A 14538-nucleotide genomic window follows, 5' to 3' on the forward strand; every position below is an offset into this window, starting at 1 on the left:
ATAGAAAGCAAATTATCTATTTCACTTGATTGGCAGTGATCAGAAAGGACAGTAAGTTAAACATTTAAAACGTACTTATTATACCATATAATTCTTAGCCATAATTATATATATACCGTTGACAGTGAGAGTCACGTTTGTTCTGACGGGGCCGGCGGAGTTGTTCGCCGTACACGTGTACACGCCCTGGTCGGCAGTCTTGAGTTTTTCGATGTAGAAAATTGCGTCACTCGGCATCAGCTGCATGCGGCGCTCCCTTGCCGCGGGAAAATCGTCTCCTCCATCTTTCTGCCACGAGATCACCGGTTTGGGCTGGCCAATGGCAGCACACTCTAGCACGACGCTGTCTCCCGCCACCGCCGTCATGCGTGCGGGCGGTTTCTTCGTGAACGTCGGGAAGACGTGCACAGACACCCGACTTCGATTAGAATACGACGACCCGAAACGGTTTCGAGCTATACATTGATATTTGCCCTCGTCGCCATCGACTACTGAGAAAAGCTGCAGTCGTGACGTGAACACTGTCCTATTTGTTGCTGGATCAGTATTGGCAAACGTCTCGAGTGAGCGACCGCTCGCTGACGCTGGCGGAGACGAAATCTCCGAGGTAGAAGAAGTACCAGTATATAGCAAAGAAGCATCTGACGAGCGTAAGATTCGGTTCTCTTTACGCCAGTCGAACAAGATCAGCTCGGCGCCAACTGTTGTATTCATTGTAGCTTTACAGGATAATGTTACATTCCGCCCTTTTAGAGCTAGCAGAGGACTCTGTGGTGACTCGAGAATCTCCGGTTTCGAAAATACACCACAGGACCAGTTGTAGCTTGGCCCGAACGACAAGACGTCGCGACCTTTCAGCTCGAGCGGGAAAGCGCAGCGGGCTACGATATGGCGTTCAACACCGACGCTTCGCAACCATTCCGGAAGCCAACTAAGGCCGCAGTCGCAAAGAAGCGCGGTCGTGTTAAGTCGCAGTTCGGAGATTCTTTTAAGCACCCGGAATGCCTCCTGATTGATGGCCGACAGTGGGTTGAGATCGAGATTGAGCGAACGGACCTTAGACAGGCCAGCGAATGCCCTTGAAGGAAGTGCCTGTATTGAGTTGTTCGCTAACCCGAGGCGCGTGAGCTTGGACAAGCCTATAAAGGGCGCGTTCGTATCCTCGACGGCCCACTGCAACTCATTGTTGTTGAGCTCAAGTGTTTGGAGGCTACTTAGGGTCTTGAATGATGAATCTTCAATGAAGCCAATACGGTTAGAGCTTAACTGAATGGTCTGGATAGATGCCAAGTGTAGAAAAGATCCCTTTTGGATTGCCTCGATCCGATTGTTCTCCAAGTTGACCTCCTGAAGTTTTTTGCACGACTCGAAGGCATCCGGTACGACCTGTACGATTGAATTATTTTGTACGAATAGCTGACGTAGCGAATGAAGGCCGTAAAGCCACGCCTTAGATACGACAGGAATGTTATTGAATTCAAGGTGCAGTTGCTGAATGTTGCTCAGCCCATAGAAGGCACCGTCCGAGAGCACCGATATCCGATTCTTTCGAAGGTTCAGCACTTCGAGATGTTCAAGCGATTGAAAAGTTAAGCCTTCGATCATCTGAAGCTGATTGCGGCTAAGGTCTCTGCAATACCAAAAACGAATAGATTAAAATCGTTACCGATAGTATCCTTCATACATTATATGTAATGTATACTTATAATATTGTAATACCGATTCGGAGAGACATCCTCCGTTAAACGACACTTAGGACACGTTTTTTTTTACTTATTACACGATGCACCAAATCAGCACCCACTTCTACAAAATGCTGATAATAGATAGGGATTTGAGATACTTCTAAGAACGAATTCGAACGGTACCTTCGTAAGTCATATCATCTAGATCAATGCCTGATAAGCGTGTTCCGCAAGACGGCACATATAGCTATTGAATGGAAAAAGTTATCTGGAACAGGCAGTATGACAGTATTTTGTCGTGGAAATTCATTTCGAATCCATTCGGTAAACAGGTAGACCAAAACACGGCACCAGCATCCAAATGATGGCGACTATATACTTACATTTTCTTGAGCTGAATCGTTTTTCTGAAGAGGTCCTTTGGTAGCTTGGTCAGCCTGTTCCTACTGAGGTTTAACGAGCGCAGTGAAGTCAGGTTGTCTAAGCTGTTCCGCTCGATCAATGTGATACGATTGTTTTGTAAGTTAAGTAATTGCAAGCGACTAAGACGTCCGAACCATCGAGGCTCAATAGTTCCAAGACGGTTTAAGCTGAGATCGAGCGCAAGCAAAGAGTGCGGTAGAGGGTGCTCTACAAGGGTGACGGAATCGCCAGAAGGTTGATCTGACTCATTACTTGCAAAACCAGAGCGCAGAGAAGCTAGCGAGATTTCGTTCGCATTAAGAATAAGCTCTTCAAGCTCGCGGAGACGCGACAAACCTTCGGGAATTTCCGTTAGGGAATTGTTTGACATACGACTGTAAAACGAAATAGAGAGATAACACGAAAACTTAGTATCGCTTACTACCACGCTAATTATTACTAGTCGAATTGGTGCAGTGGCTGTTTTTGGAGCTGTTATTAAGCTGATCCTATGGTTCCTTCAACGCCTAAGGCATCGATCAGTTAATGTAAATAGTAAAAGTTTCTTTGAACAAAAGTGAACGAAAGTTACGCACAATGGATTTTATATTGCTGCACTTACAGGACTTTTAGGTGGGGCGTGTGCGTCCATGCTTCGGGGTGAACTTCAGAGATTTGATTATAGCTAATATTTCTGGAAAAGCAGAAAAAAGAGACGCAAAGTAGATACACGTTCGTTAGATGGTGCAATATACAGTTGCTATTCATGTCTAGGGCCATAATGCGCTTCCGTCTTTCCGTAAGGTCCAAGCTGAAGTGTACCAAGTTGAGATTGCTTCACAGTTATGTGAGATTAGCCAAAACATATATTTAGTAATGTAAAAAGAGGCTCCTTTTTCTTAAATCAACTACCATGAATTCGCTTTATTTGTGCTGTAAACAAGCTAAACGCTACGCTGAGTTTGGCAATATATATAAGTTCCGCGCTATTAGATTGACTCAACCTATTCTTATTTTCGTGTTAGCTTATTTTTAGGGCTATGTGCCGCGTACTTCCACAAAACGTCTGCAAAAAATATCAACGGACTTGTACAAGTTGGAAAAGATCACTTGAGCCATTTTGTACAGAAAGCGCCATCTTTACCTACGCTTGCTTTGTTTTTAGCCAACTTCTCTGGATTAGTGAAATTACGATTTTTCCCCGAAATTGTAAATAAAAAAAATAAGTATAGCCCGAAGCCGAAAAATGAATCTCGACTCTCTTGTACCGAAGCATTGTATTTGAACTAACGCTGTTTGTCTTTGTTTGCCGACCGTTAATCCTGTCCGCCTTGCCTAATGTAGGTCATTGGCAAAACGCTTAGAAGTAATTTGTAATGACATTAAAGCTGTTCAACAATTGATTTCATCGATCGATTTTCACGTGCTTCTCAACAGCTACAAAATAGAAATTATTTTATTAGTTTCTTGTCGTTATGAATGATGGTTTCCTAATGGTCTCAAATGAAATGGCGGTCGTCTATCGAGGCGAACGGTCAGGTCTTTGGGACTACACGCAGTCTGCTAGTCCCTTCCCGTCCACTCCTTGTTCCCATACAGTTTCGGATCCCTTGATCACAATACGGCTTAACTTAGCTCGTGACAATAGATAGCAGCGGCGGCAGTTAAGGCGGACGACAAAATCCTATTATTAGTAAATTGTCCAATCTGTAACACCTAGCAAAGCAGTCATTCCCTTTGCACGTACATTTTAATTGAAGCAAAAGCTCGCACTTTTTTTCCATGCATGCGGGTGTCTTTTTGTATCTGTACACAAGAACCCAATCCAGCCGTTGCATGGGTCATTTGGTTCTCTTCATATAGCCCAGACGCATGCAATAATACCTGACCGTGTACAGGATCAAGTTTTATCAACAGAGCTAGAAACAGACAAGGTAAATCCATAACCTCCCCCAAAGCAAACGTAGCATTTGATTATAGATGAGATAGCAGGATCAGTCTATTCGAAAGATCTGCTTCAAACCGGGATGCGGCGATACAGATGAAGTCGAACGGAGTCCCGAGTCAAAAGGCATGCGTAACATGTGTATTTGTTTGATGGCTACTTGCTGTAGAGAACAGAGAGACAATAGTTAGACAAGCGGTAGCCGGCCAAGATGACTTCGTTGACCGATGCTTCCTTCTTAACTCGAATTAAGCATTAATCGCAACCAACATTTCCGCTTCAGCTGTTAACAACGAAAACACGACTTAGCTAGATGAGACTAGGTCCTATAATTTTCTTGTCCGATTGCTTACCTCTTCAAACGGCCGTTCTAACGGTTATGGATTCATTATTACTATTAATCTATCTACTGGGTCGTTTCCGAATCGAGTTAGCCATCAGCTAACCAAAACTCTCCTCGGTAGAAATTACTGTATGTGTAAGGGTACCCATGGCAGTTCAAACGGATACAGTCTCTTTCAATGGATCATTAGACGAGAGAACCGTTGCCTATCCGTTAGGACAATGATTTTTCATAATTATTGTTGTTGCATCTGATATTGGTGCTTAGTTAGTTATACGGTTGGTCATTGGTCTTAAGCTAGGGTGTCAACTACTACACATGTTGAACTATTTTTGTCCTACTTCGTGAATATACTGGCAGTATAACTGATTTCAATAGATATGAGTTAAGCCAGCAACAAGTGAATACTCGAGGCAAATTTTACCCAAGCCACTTATAAATAGCATAATCGTAATACATCGACGTTGCTCAATACGATTGCTCTATTTAGCAATTCCCGGCAAATTTCTTCATATGTTCGAGCCATTCATTGGTCTGATTGGTCAATAGAATGATCGAGGACAGGAGGCCTATATAAGGCGACTCCTATTCACTCGGCCTTCATAACACAGAGTCTCGCTCTTTCTTCGGCTAAGACGTTACTCTAGTGCCCGATGACGTCAGTCCCACAAACGGAGCCACATCGAGGACAGATCCGTGTTGTCTTTGTTACTCCTGCGTCTGCACTGGGCGACAGCTATGCTGCGCCGCTGCCATCTTGTCGTACTAATAACCCATTACGCGAATACGCTCTACGGGTCGCTCTCCGAGTAAATCAATCGTCAGCCAGGCGCGGCACGTTCGGATTAGCAAAATATAGCAGTATTGGAGGATCTAGGCGATCCGGCTGGATGCTAAGCAGCCGACTTCAGCGTTGAAAATTCAGTCTGACACTGGTGTGGTACCACGTCGCCGCAGTACCCAACTTCATCCTATCCACGTCCCACAATCTATTAAATAGACTCTTTCGAGTTATAGAGGGAGTGAAGCACAGAGCACAACGAGCAAGACACGCCCTACCATCGAAACATGCAGCACTGGCAACAAGATATCTCTGTTGTATTCGTAAGGTTGCGATAGTTGGTGCATGTGGAAAATCAATCATCTTCTAAAAGCTTGGTAAACCAGTATACCCGACATACGGCAAATATGTAAGAACATGAGCGTACCCTCGGCGATAAATAGAGAAACACCGCGTTTGCTCGCACCCGAAGACGTGGTGAGTCCATAGAACTATTTGATTGTCGGTATTTTATAAAAATTGATCTCAGCTACACATACTATACAATTTCATGTATGTATAACTAAGATCAGTGTAATAAACGCGTATGAATTGAAGTTTTCACACGACCCACAGCTGTCAGCTTTTACCTAACACAAAGATGTAATTCGTCTTAGGTATAGTCCATGTATCTTTTCTTCAGATCAAAATAAACAAGATACTTCTCCTGAATATCGATTAGTGGTCTGATGTGGTTATCGATTTATCATCTGTCATAGCCTAAAACATTATACTCTCCGACTGATATCATTGGTCTACAGGGAGATTGCATGTATGCGTCCAGATTCGTCACTGAATGTCCTACAACAGATGTAGGATCCATGCTTCTTTGTCCGTCCATCCAGAGACCCAAAAATTGTTGGATGGCGTGCGCAAGAGTTTCTTCTAAAAACTAGCCCCAACTGTAACGCCCTAACGAATACGCTAAACTAGTCTAAGCAAATGGGCGCCATACTAAAACATGATTGTCCGACCATCTGAATAAAGGAGCTGTAGATTCAAATCGATTCATAGGAAGTGGCTTTGTTTTTGTGTGGTTTGAAAGACTGAGATTTATTATATGTATGATTTATGAACCTCTGAATCAATATAACACAATACATGAAACTTCGACATATTCAACATATTGAACTTGGCCTAAGCAACACGACTCGGAAAACCTGACAGATAATATGCCACTGAAGAACTGGAAACTCATTTCGACGACGGTGTTCTCATAGACATTTTGCAAACGGTTCAAAAACGAATGTTTGAGCATTGAGTTTGTTAGCCTAACCATCAGGTCGTAGAATAGTAGGTTAGAGGTACATTTCTGTACCTGCCGATTTGTTAGGTTCCAGCTAACTAAAACGGCCGCCGTGGCGTAATTAGATGTGTCGTAGACAGTGTGATCGTGGTGCAACAGATCCTCCAATTAGCGTCAGCATCAATTAGCTGTTAAACTGCTCCGTAAGCAATAGGGGCAGAACCTGGGTTTTATGAATTTTCGTCCCAGCTTCGCTCGTCTATTACAGTAGAAATCCATCATCTAATGACCCGGCTTCAATAGTCCAATGTTAACCGAGTGATTATGGCAAGAGTGACGTTGACTCTCTCTACTGTACCGCATCGTTTAAAACTGAAGATAGTTAAAAGGATATTTGCATTGCTAATGCACACTAATATATTCCTTTCAACTTAATAAAGTATCGTCTCTATAATATCCGCGGCTCTTTCTCTCGCTTTAATATATATAGTTATACTAAGAAATAAACTAATTGTAACTCGAAAGGATCAGCCAGTAAATAAGAAAGCACTGACGAGAGAGCACGCTCGGTTAGTCTAAGCTTCTTTTATAGGGGGGGCTAAAATTTTGCTAAAAATTTTTCTCCTATATTAGTCCAGTGGATGTTAGATGGCGTTCATTCGAATCTAGATTTGTCCTTTTGTTCACCTTCGCACTACATAGACCCTTCCATATGATATATATGTATATATATATGCATATATGACTTTAACAACTTAATGAATAGATCGAAATTTAACAATACTGAAAATCTTGGAGAATGTTACTGAAAATGCTGCAGCCCAACGCATTCGGTAGGACGTGCTACGGGCCAATTTACTAATAACAAGTAGGCTTGACATAGACTGCACAGCCTATCGTGTTCATAGAAATAGCAGGCTTCAACGCTGTAAACATAGCTTAGACTTCACTTTCGCTTATAATAGGAGTCTTCGCAGGGACAAAAAATTCACCGCCCTGTCAGAACAGATTCTGCTTCCAATAGATTATGTAGCTAGCTGCGTCTCAATGCCATTGCTATCGATGCAACCATATTGTCACGTTGCTGCCACATGCATCTTTCGCGTAACATAACTATAGTCGTCGCACTGTATCCACACTACGAAGTTTAAGCACACCATAAATTACTCAACTCGAAGCTCAGCAGCACACAGGCTCTAAATACCTGACTGGCATAAATACATCATGCGACATTTAAATACACACCAAACACTTTTGCTGGCAATATTACTGACGCAAACGGTTCCTGTCACGATCCTTACTCGACGATGTCGACACCACCGCTAATCCAAACACACAGATACACAGGATTACATAGGCTCGTATATGTCCTTCGATCAAATCCGCGCCATAGCTTAGTGCGCCGCGTATTTGCTCGATATTCGTAGAGATAAGTATTGGTCTAGATTCGAATCTGCACATAGACACACTTCCGTCGTCCCTGCAGCCAGCCGGCTGTTGCCTAATTGCGATGCCGGGCATAACCTCGAAACATATAGATAATTTCGAAGCTTGGGTTTCTGCAGCCAATTTCGGGATAATGAACAATCTATCTGCACAATAGCTTCTGCCATTTGGTTTAGTGTAGATATCCTCCAGGCTCCAGCATCATTGAAAGGTACCGCTGTTGTCGAAAAGCTATTCTTCATTGTTTTCACTTTTGTCCAACATATCAATGATCCGTAAGTGGATACAGGACAATAGTATTTGATCGTTTTTCTATAAAACGTTCGTGTGTTGCATATTTGTTTGTACCTGTTTCTCTTTCTAAGGTCGAATCTACATATTCCGGCTCAGTTTTGTTTATCTTGTACTTTTCTGTTCTTTGCCACCTTTAGTTAAGAACAATCATTTAGATTTAACAATTCTCAATAATACCAGTTCCCAAAGAAGTCGTCCTGTTCCTGCTGTACCTGCCGTTCTGAACTCTTTTCCCGTGGATTAGTATTGGTATGCGTGGATTAAATATACTTACGGTTATGTAAAAGAAAGGGCGTCGTAGTATGATGATACGAAAGACCTATTTCCATGCATTTCATGTCAGTGGATACGGATGATGGAAGGATCCTACGGTGTTAGGCAGTTAGAAAGGTGGAAAAATCCGTGCCCAAAAATTAGCCCTTCAAGAGTAAAGCTGACATAAAGAGTGGAGTGAGCCCCATAGATAGCATGCTACTATCCTTGGGGTAACGTCCAGGCCTGTTCTATTATCTCGTTTTTATCAATGAGACCACATACCATGAGTTGTCAGTACAAAGCAATTTCTTAGGTGGTAGAAACATGATTAATTCTAACCAGTGTTTATATGGTGCTATCCAGATAGCCGGTGCAGACCTTATATACACATAGATATATTATAACTGCAGCTGCTCTCTAAGTAAACCGATATGCCATTAGTTACAGCGTAAGTAATATTAGAAACTAACTCATACAGACGAACAAACTATTTGGAGCCGTTCCCAGAGGCAACATCAGTGGCTTCGTCCTATTTTGCATCGAAAAGAAAAGTAAAGCATCGTAACAATGGACACAGAGGAACAAAAAAAATAACGATGAAGAATGTGGACAAAGTGTTGTCATATCAGTAGCCAGCAGCCATCAGCCATGACCACGTATGTATACCTCCCTACAGCTGGGTATAAGACAGTTTCGTTCGACAATCCCGTCACACCCTTCAGATGTCCTACTTTTCTTCATAAAACGGAACAGCATAAACATTCTGCCATTAGGTCTACCCATTAGATGGTGTCCCAATTTTCCCCTGCTGCCTCACTGTTCCTGTTTTGTCGGGCAAATAATGTCCTGCGCCTGCGTCGTGATACTCGATCTGTCCGCACACGGGTCTAGCAAGGACAATTGAGGAATGATCTTTTTTCATTCGGCGAACTTCTTATCATCCACTTTCAAGCTTATAGTCGGTCGCAGTCCGATTCTAGCGACTTCCCAGCTTTAAATCGCTCCCCAACGCCCATATCGACTATCTTTCGGTACCATTAATCGCCTGCTGCTGCTGCTGCTGCTTCTACTAGTTCGGCTTTTATTTTCAAATCAAATATCGATGAAAAAGAAAGCGGGGGAGGGGGGATCAAGGGCGACAATCGTTCTCTATTATCTTCTCATTTCTGAAAGAGGGGTCAGCCACAGATGCACACGTCACAGAATATCACCTAATGCAGCGGCCGCTATCGTTGTTCCGTTCTGTTAGAAAAAACACTGAGCAGGTGTAGGACATGCCTAGATGGACTGAAAGGATTGGCAGTCAACTTGTATACGCTGCATAATGTTGTGTTGTGTTGCGACAAAAGATCACCCACTGGAGCTCTGCGTCACGTATTATTTGGGGGCAAGGCTCATATAGTTTTCGGTTTGAATGCTTCATAAGACATAAAAACCCAATAGCCAAAAGGCAGTTGGTCGTTATTGCTGTTGAGGCCCATAGAACAATAAGCACTGGTGCATCTACTGAACACAAAATTGAGCAGATATGTATGGCGCATCTGAATTGAAAATTTGTATTATGTTTTATTTCTAAGACTATATCCAAACAAAAATAGGTACATCAGCGAAACGTCTTCACATGTGCTAGAAGTGGTTCTCCTGATTATCATGTTTATTCAATTTAACCACCCATTTACCGCGACTGCAGTTTCCACTCGGTACCTAAACCGTTCACAGACTTGTATCGATGGTTCTTTTGCAAACGTTTTCTTAATAAATGTACGAGTGAGCAAGCCGACCTTGTTATGTCGAAGCTTGCGCTTAATAACGCTTTTTGCATGGCAGTCGAACAGGTTTGAATCTGGGTTATTCGGCGACCATGTGCGTCGTGGACGTGTCTGTATTCTCGAGCAGCGAATCGGGTGCTACACCTTCTCGTACGCCTTCTTCCTCGAAGGCGTATGGCCTTTCAAACGCTTCACCTATCCATAGTTGCGCAGTGATTCGAACGTGCAAATAAACTTCTTTGACGCTGTTTTCGAAGAAGTACTATAGCATAACGTGCCGCTTACGCTGAGTACCACATTCTACTCATGAGCTTCCACCGAAAATTCAATGATCTATCTATTCTAGTCATAATAGCCGAATATCCTGGTTGACGAGCAAGTCAGCGATGACTGCTACAATTAATTGTTATATCGAGGATAAAAAAAAGTTCTTCTCAGAGGAAAATCTCGTTGAGTAGCGAAAAACACCAGTTAATTGTCCTCAGAGAGCATTTGACTGACTTTCATGATCCACATCGTGTAACACATTATATACGACGTGAGCTGTTCATGACTGATCCAAAAATCCGTACGCCTACCCACATCAAAAATCGTCATTAACGCCCCAACCAAAACAAAGAGATTATCGTTAATACATCTTTGGATAGCATCAATTTACTTCACAGACTCTGTACTGTTTTTCTCTATTGCACGGAATACGATCCACTGTTATTCATCAGGGGAGTCTGCTGTTTTTAAAAAGAACCGACTTTCGTCTACACGCATGAATGGCAGATGAACACGCACTTGTTGCCACAAAAAAAGGACAACTGTTGACATTTCTCCTCTTTTGGAAGTGTAGTATGTTTATATTTCACCGTTTCCATTGCAGTGTTATTTCTTGTTGTTGCTGCCGTCATCGATGCCTAGTCGGTGCATCGACCTATCTACTTTTTCCATCCTATATATGTATCAACCTATTTTTTTTTTATTTAGCGTGTATGTGCAACAGTGCATCATTGCACATCGTAACGCAATCACTGATATGCCTCTTGTTGCATGGACACTAACACCTCGCAGAATTGCAGAAAAGATGAAGTATTCCATCTGCTTTTACCTTTTCCCGTTGCAACCATGAACATTTCTACGCAGCGGGGCTCAGTCAGGACCCATGACTTCTCCTCGGATGGGCAAAACGTTAACTCATGTGCAGTATCTGCAATTGAGCTTTCGACACGGCGTGCCTGCTCAGCAAAATTGTACCGACATCCCCCCCACTCTCTAATTTAGATGAAGATATGACAACGTGCTGGTGGCACATTTGCAGGATTGAGGCTCCCAGGACTAGAGGATCGAGCTCTTGGTTGAGAAGTGGGTTATATCGTGGCCTGCCAGCCATACATGAGCCAGCTCTCTTGTTATTGTTATCATAGTTACTGCCGTGACAGGGCGTCGTTGTCAAAAAAAGGTAACGACATCCCAAACCATTGCGCAAACTAAGAAACGGGACTTCTCGTTACGCCCGGTGGCCGACATTAGTAAGGCCACTGTATCGAGATTGCTGTTATTACCGTTACAACTGCTTGAACTCCTTTGAGCGTGTCCTGCATGCGACAAATGGAATGCTCAATCATTCTCGTCGTAGATCTGTTCTGGCGAGCGTAGCGAGAATGGCGCTCTTGTGTTTCTTTACAGTGGCGCGTCAATTCAAATAGAAATAGCAGTAGTTATTCATCCTGTTATCAGCTGCTTTTGGTTAGTATTATACATTTGACATAGCGGCACTTTGTCAGCTCTGAAGGCAGTACCAACGATCAATTAGCTGAGCGTTTGAGTTGCCGATTGGTCGACGAGCGTCGAATGACAACAAGCATCGAGACTAAGCGGAATAGAAGAAAGCCACAATTGCTTATTGTGAATGCGACTAAGTGAACCCTATCGTCATAGTGTGCCTCAGTCTGGACACTAGGAATGGCCCCAATCGAAATCCAGAGTTGGTCGGTAGCTCTATAGAAACTTCTGTTCAAGATAACATATGCTGAACGACTTTATAAACTGCAGACGACGTTAAGGGCTTGCGAACAAACGATCGATCCAGTATGCACTATTATCGCTGTAAATACAAAGGCATCAAAGAACTCTGCAACGCTAGGGACGGTGTGCTAGCACCGTCATGGTTTTTTGTTAATGTAAACTAGTAATAATAATATTACTAATAGAAAATGAAAGGAGGACCGCGTTTAGATAGACAACAGATGTATAGCATTCGATATTGATTCAATTAACAGATGCATGTATCGCATAGGCAATTAGACCAAAAATTGCAATAAAAATTTGTCCGATCTGACGCTTAACATTATTATGTCGGACGCTAGCTTTCTACGATCATAGTGTTGTTACGGCTACTACAATAACATCAAAGCAAACAATATTATTTGACCGTAGAACGGTAAATAGTGGAACCTGCTAGTTAGCTACCGGATACTGAGATACAGAGCTCAGCTTCGGTGAGTGCAGCCGGTGACTCAATCAGCTTTTCCGTGAAATAAAGAATGATTTGTTGGTTGTTATTCAGCAAGGGTTTGCCCAACGAAATCGCTGTTGGCCTGTATGCGTAAACAAGAAACAATGTTGTTGTTGTTGTTGTTGTTGTTGTCAATACATGAACTTCCTCTCACGTGTATAGTTCATGCCTGTCGTTTATCTGGATCAACGTCGGCAAAGGACCGAGAGATCATCATCCCTTCATACCTGCCAGTACTTCCCGGAATGAAAACGACGAGCAAATAATAAAATATCCAGCCATTTGGACAAATCATGGAACGCTAACGGCATAAACGCAATAGAAGCCAGCGGTGGCTGTAGTAGCAGTGAGGACAAACAACAACAACAACGACGACAACAACAACAACAGCGGTGACATTTGTAAGCACAGACGGCGATTATCGTTTTACGGCTGCTTGACGATTGCTGTTGCACTAACATCTTCGCTAGAGTCACCGCATCGGATACGGCCATCGTCATTACCGGCGCCAATGGCGGAGAATCAGAGAAACACAGATCAGACAACTTCTGTCAACTGTATTCACATTTTGAGGCTTATAATCAACTCCCGTTTAGGCTGGATCGAACTATTTCTGTTGAATAGTTACGCGCCCCCATCCGTGTGATGTTAGGTAGATTTCTGGGGCTTAAACGCGACCGAAGTTGTAAAAAGAGACCCACTTTTCTCCCAGTCAATATGCAAAGAAATCAAACCTTCAACTAACGTGATGTGGTAAACATAAAGGCAGTCCTTTTTTCCCCTTCTAATCAAGTTAGTGCAGATATGTTCCAGGGTTACATTGATGACTACTGTAGGAAATACGTTAACAGCTGCTTCGTAAGTACTTCGTAGCATTCTCTAGATGTTAAATCTAGAGATCTTGTAAATTTTTTGAGCTTGAATTGCTTAACTGTTTATCCATAATCTTAGTTTTCTGTGATTTAGCGGCGAGATTTGTAGTACCTCGTATCAAGTACGAATAATCTGAGGCCGTTTTGTCATTAACAGCACCTATACGCTGATTCATTAAAACTATCGGGGTCTACCTATAGCTGAATAGTCGCAAATGGTTTGAATTCTATGATGACTGATATTATTATCGCGGCATAACGTTTTTCAGGACCGATACTTCGATTCAGTTGACAGGTTTCTACCTGATTTACGAGGCCACTTTTCCGGCTCCGAAGAGACTATTCGTTCCACAGCAGCGAATCAGATGTTCAGCTTGGACATAACCGGGAAGCAAGCATGTAGATATCTTCACATTCATCTTGATTTCGTTATCATCCCAAAAAAAAAACCAATTTCTTCCTTACATGAAGACTCCCCTACTTCTTTCCGATATTGTCAATCTAAAAGGATTATCTAATAATATATTAACCTGTAGACAATATGAAGCTTATCCTTCTCTGCTGTTACCGAACCAAGGGGCGAGGCAAGTTCATAACGAAAGAAGCCCTCCTCACAAGTATGGGTATTACACATAATCTATACATATTTGCATGTTACTTGTCCACAACTAGATAAAACTAGGTACAGCTACCACGATCCCTTCGTAGATTTTGCTTGCTTTTTTTTTGTTTGTCTTGCTTTGGCCAGGTGAGGAAAATTATGATGTAATGCTTTTTATCCCTGCGTTGCTAAAGGCTGCTTGTATATGTGTGCGATAGTGGCGTTTAGCACGTTGGCTAGTGGAGGGTAAATTGACATCACACGTTAATCTGGTGAGTCAGCTACCAGCAGAGAATTGTCGCGGTGTTCCGAAATGCCTGATTTTGTCTGCGACTCCTTACGAAGCAGAGCATAATC

General features: G+C 42.7%; 1 protein-coding gene and 1 long non-coding RNA gene across 2 annotated transcripts in view; one reads left to right on the top strand and one right to left on the bottom strand.

Annotated features, from left to right (window-relative positions):
* LOC147753789 (uncharacterized) overlaps positions 1-6208 on the top strand; it is an 11293-nt gene extending 5085 nt beyond the window's left edge. The window contains exons 2-3 of the long non-coding RNA XR_015316076.1: positions 5011-5633; positions 5957-6208. This is a non-coding gene — a long non-coding RNA (uncharacterized LOC147753789). The remainder of the gene's footprint in view (positions 1-5010; positions 5634-5956) is intronic.
* Positions 1-14538, bottom strand: part of lbk (leucine-rich repeats and immunoglobulin-like domains protein lambik) — a 78412-nt gene that overhangs the window by 5972 nt on the left and 57902 nt on the right. Inside the window, exons 3-5 of the mRNA XM_022855734.2 lie at positions 2710-2781; positions 2069-2482; positions 117-1630 (exon numbers count right to left, since the gene is read on the bottom strand). Of these exons, the coding sequence (XP_022711469.1) occupies positions 117-1630; positions 2069-2482; positions 2710-2781 (2000 nt within the window). The remainder of the gene's footprint in view (positions 1-116; positions 1631-2068; positions 2483-2709; positions 2782-14538) is intronic.

Source organism: Varroa jacobsoni, unplaced genomic scaffold (genome assembly GCF_002532875.2).
Source record: "Varroa jacobsoni isolate VJ856 unplaced genomic scaffold, vjacob_1.0 scaffold_227, whole genome shotgun sequence".
Taxonomy (NCBI): domain Eukaryota; kingdom Metazoa; phylum Arthropoda; class Arachnida; order Mesostigmata; family Varroidae; genus Varroa; species Varroa jacobsoni.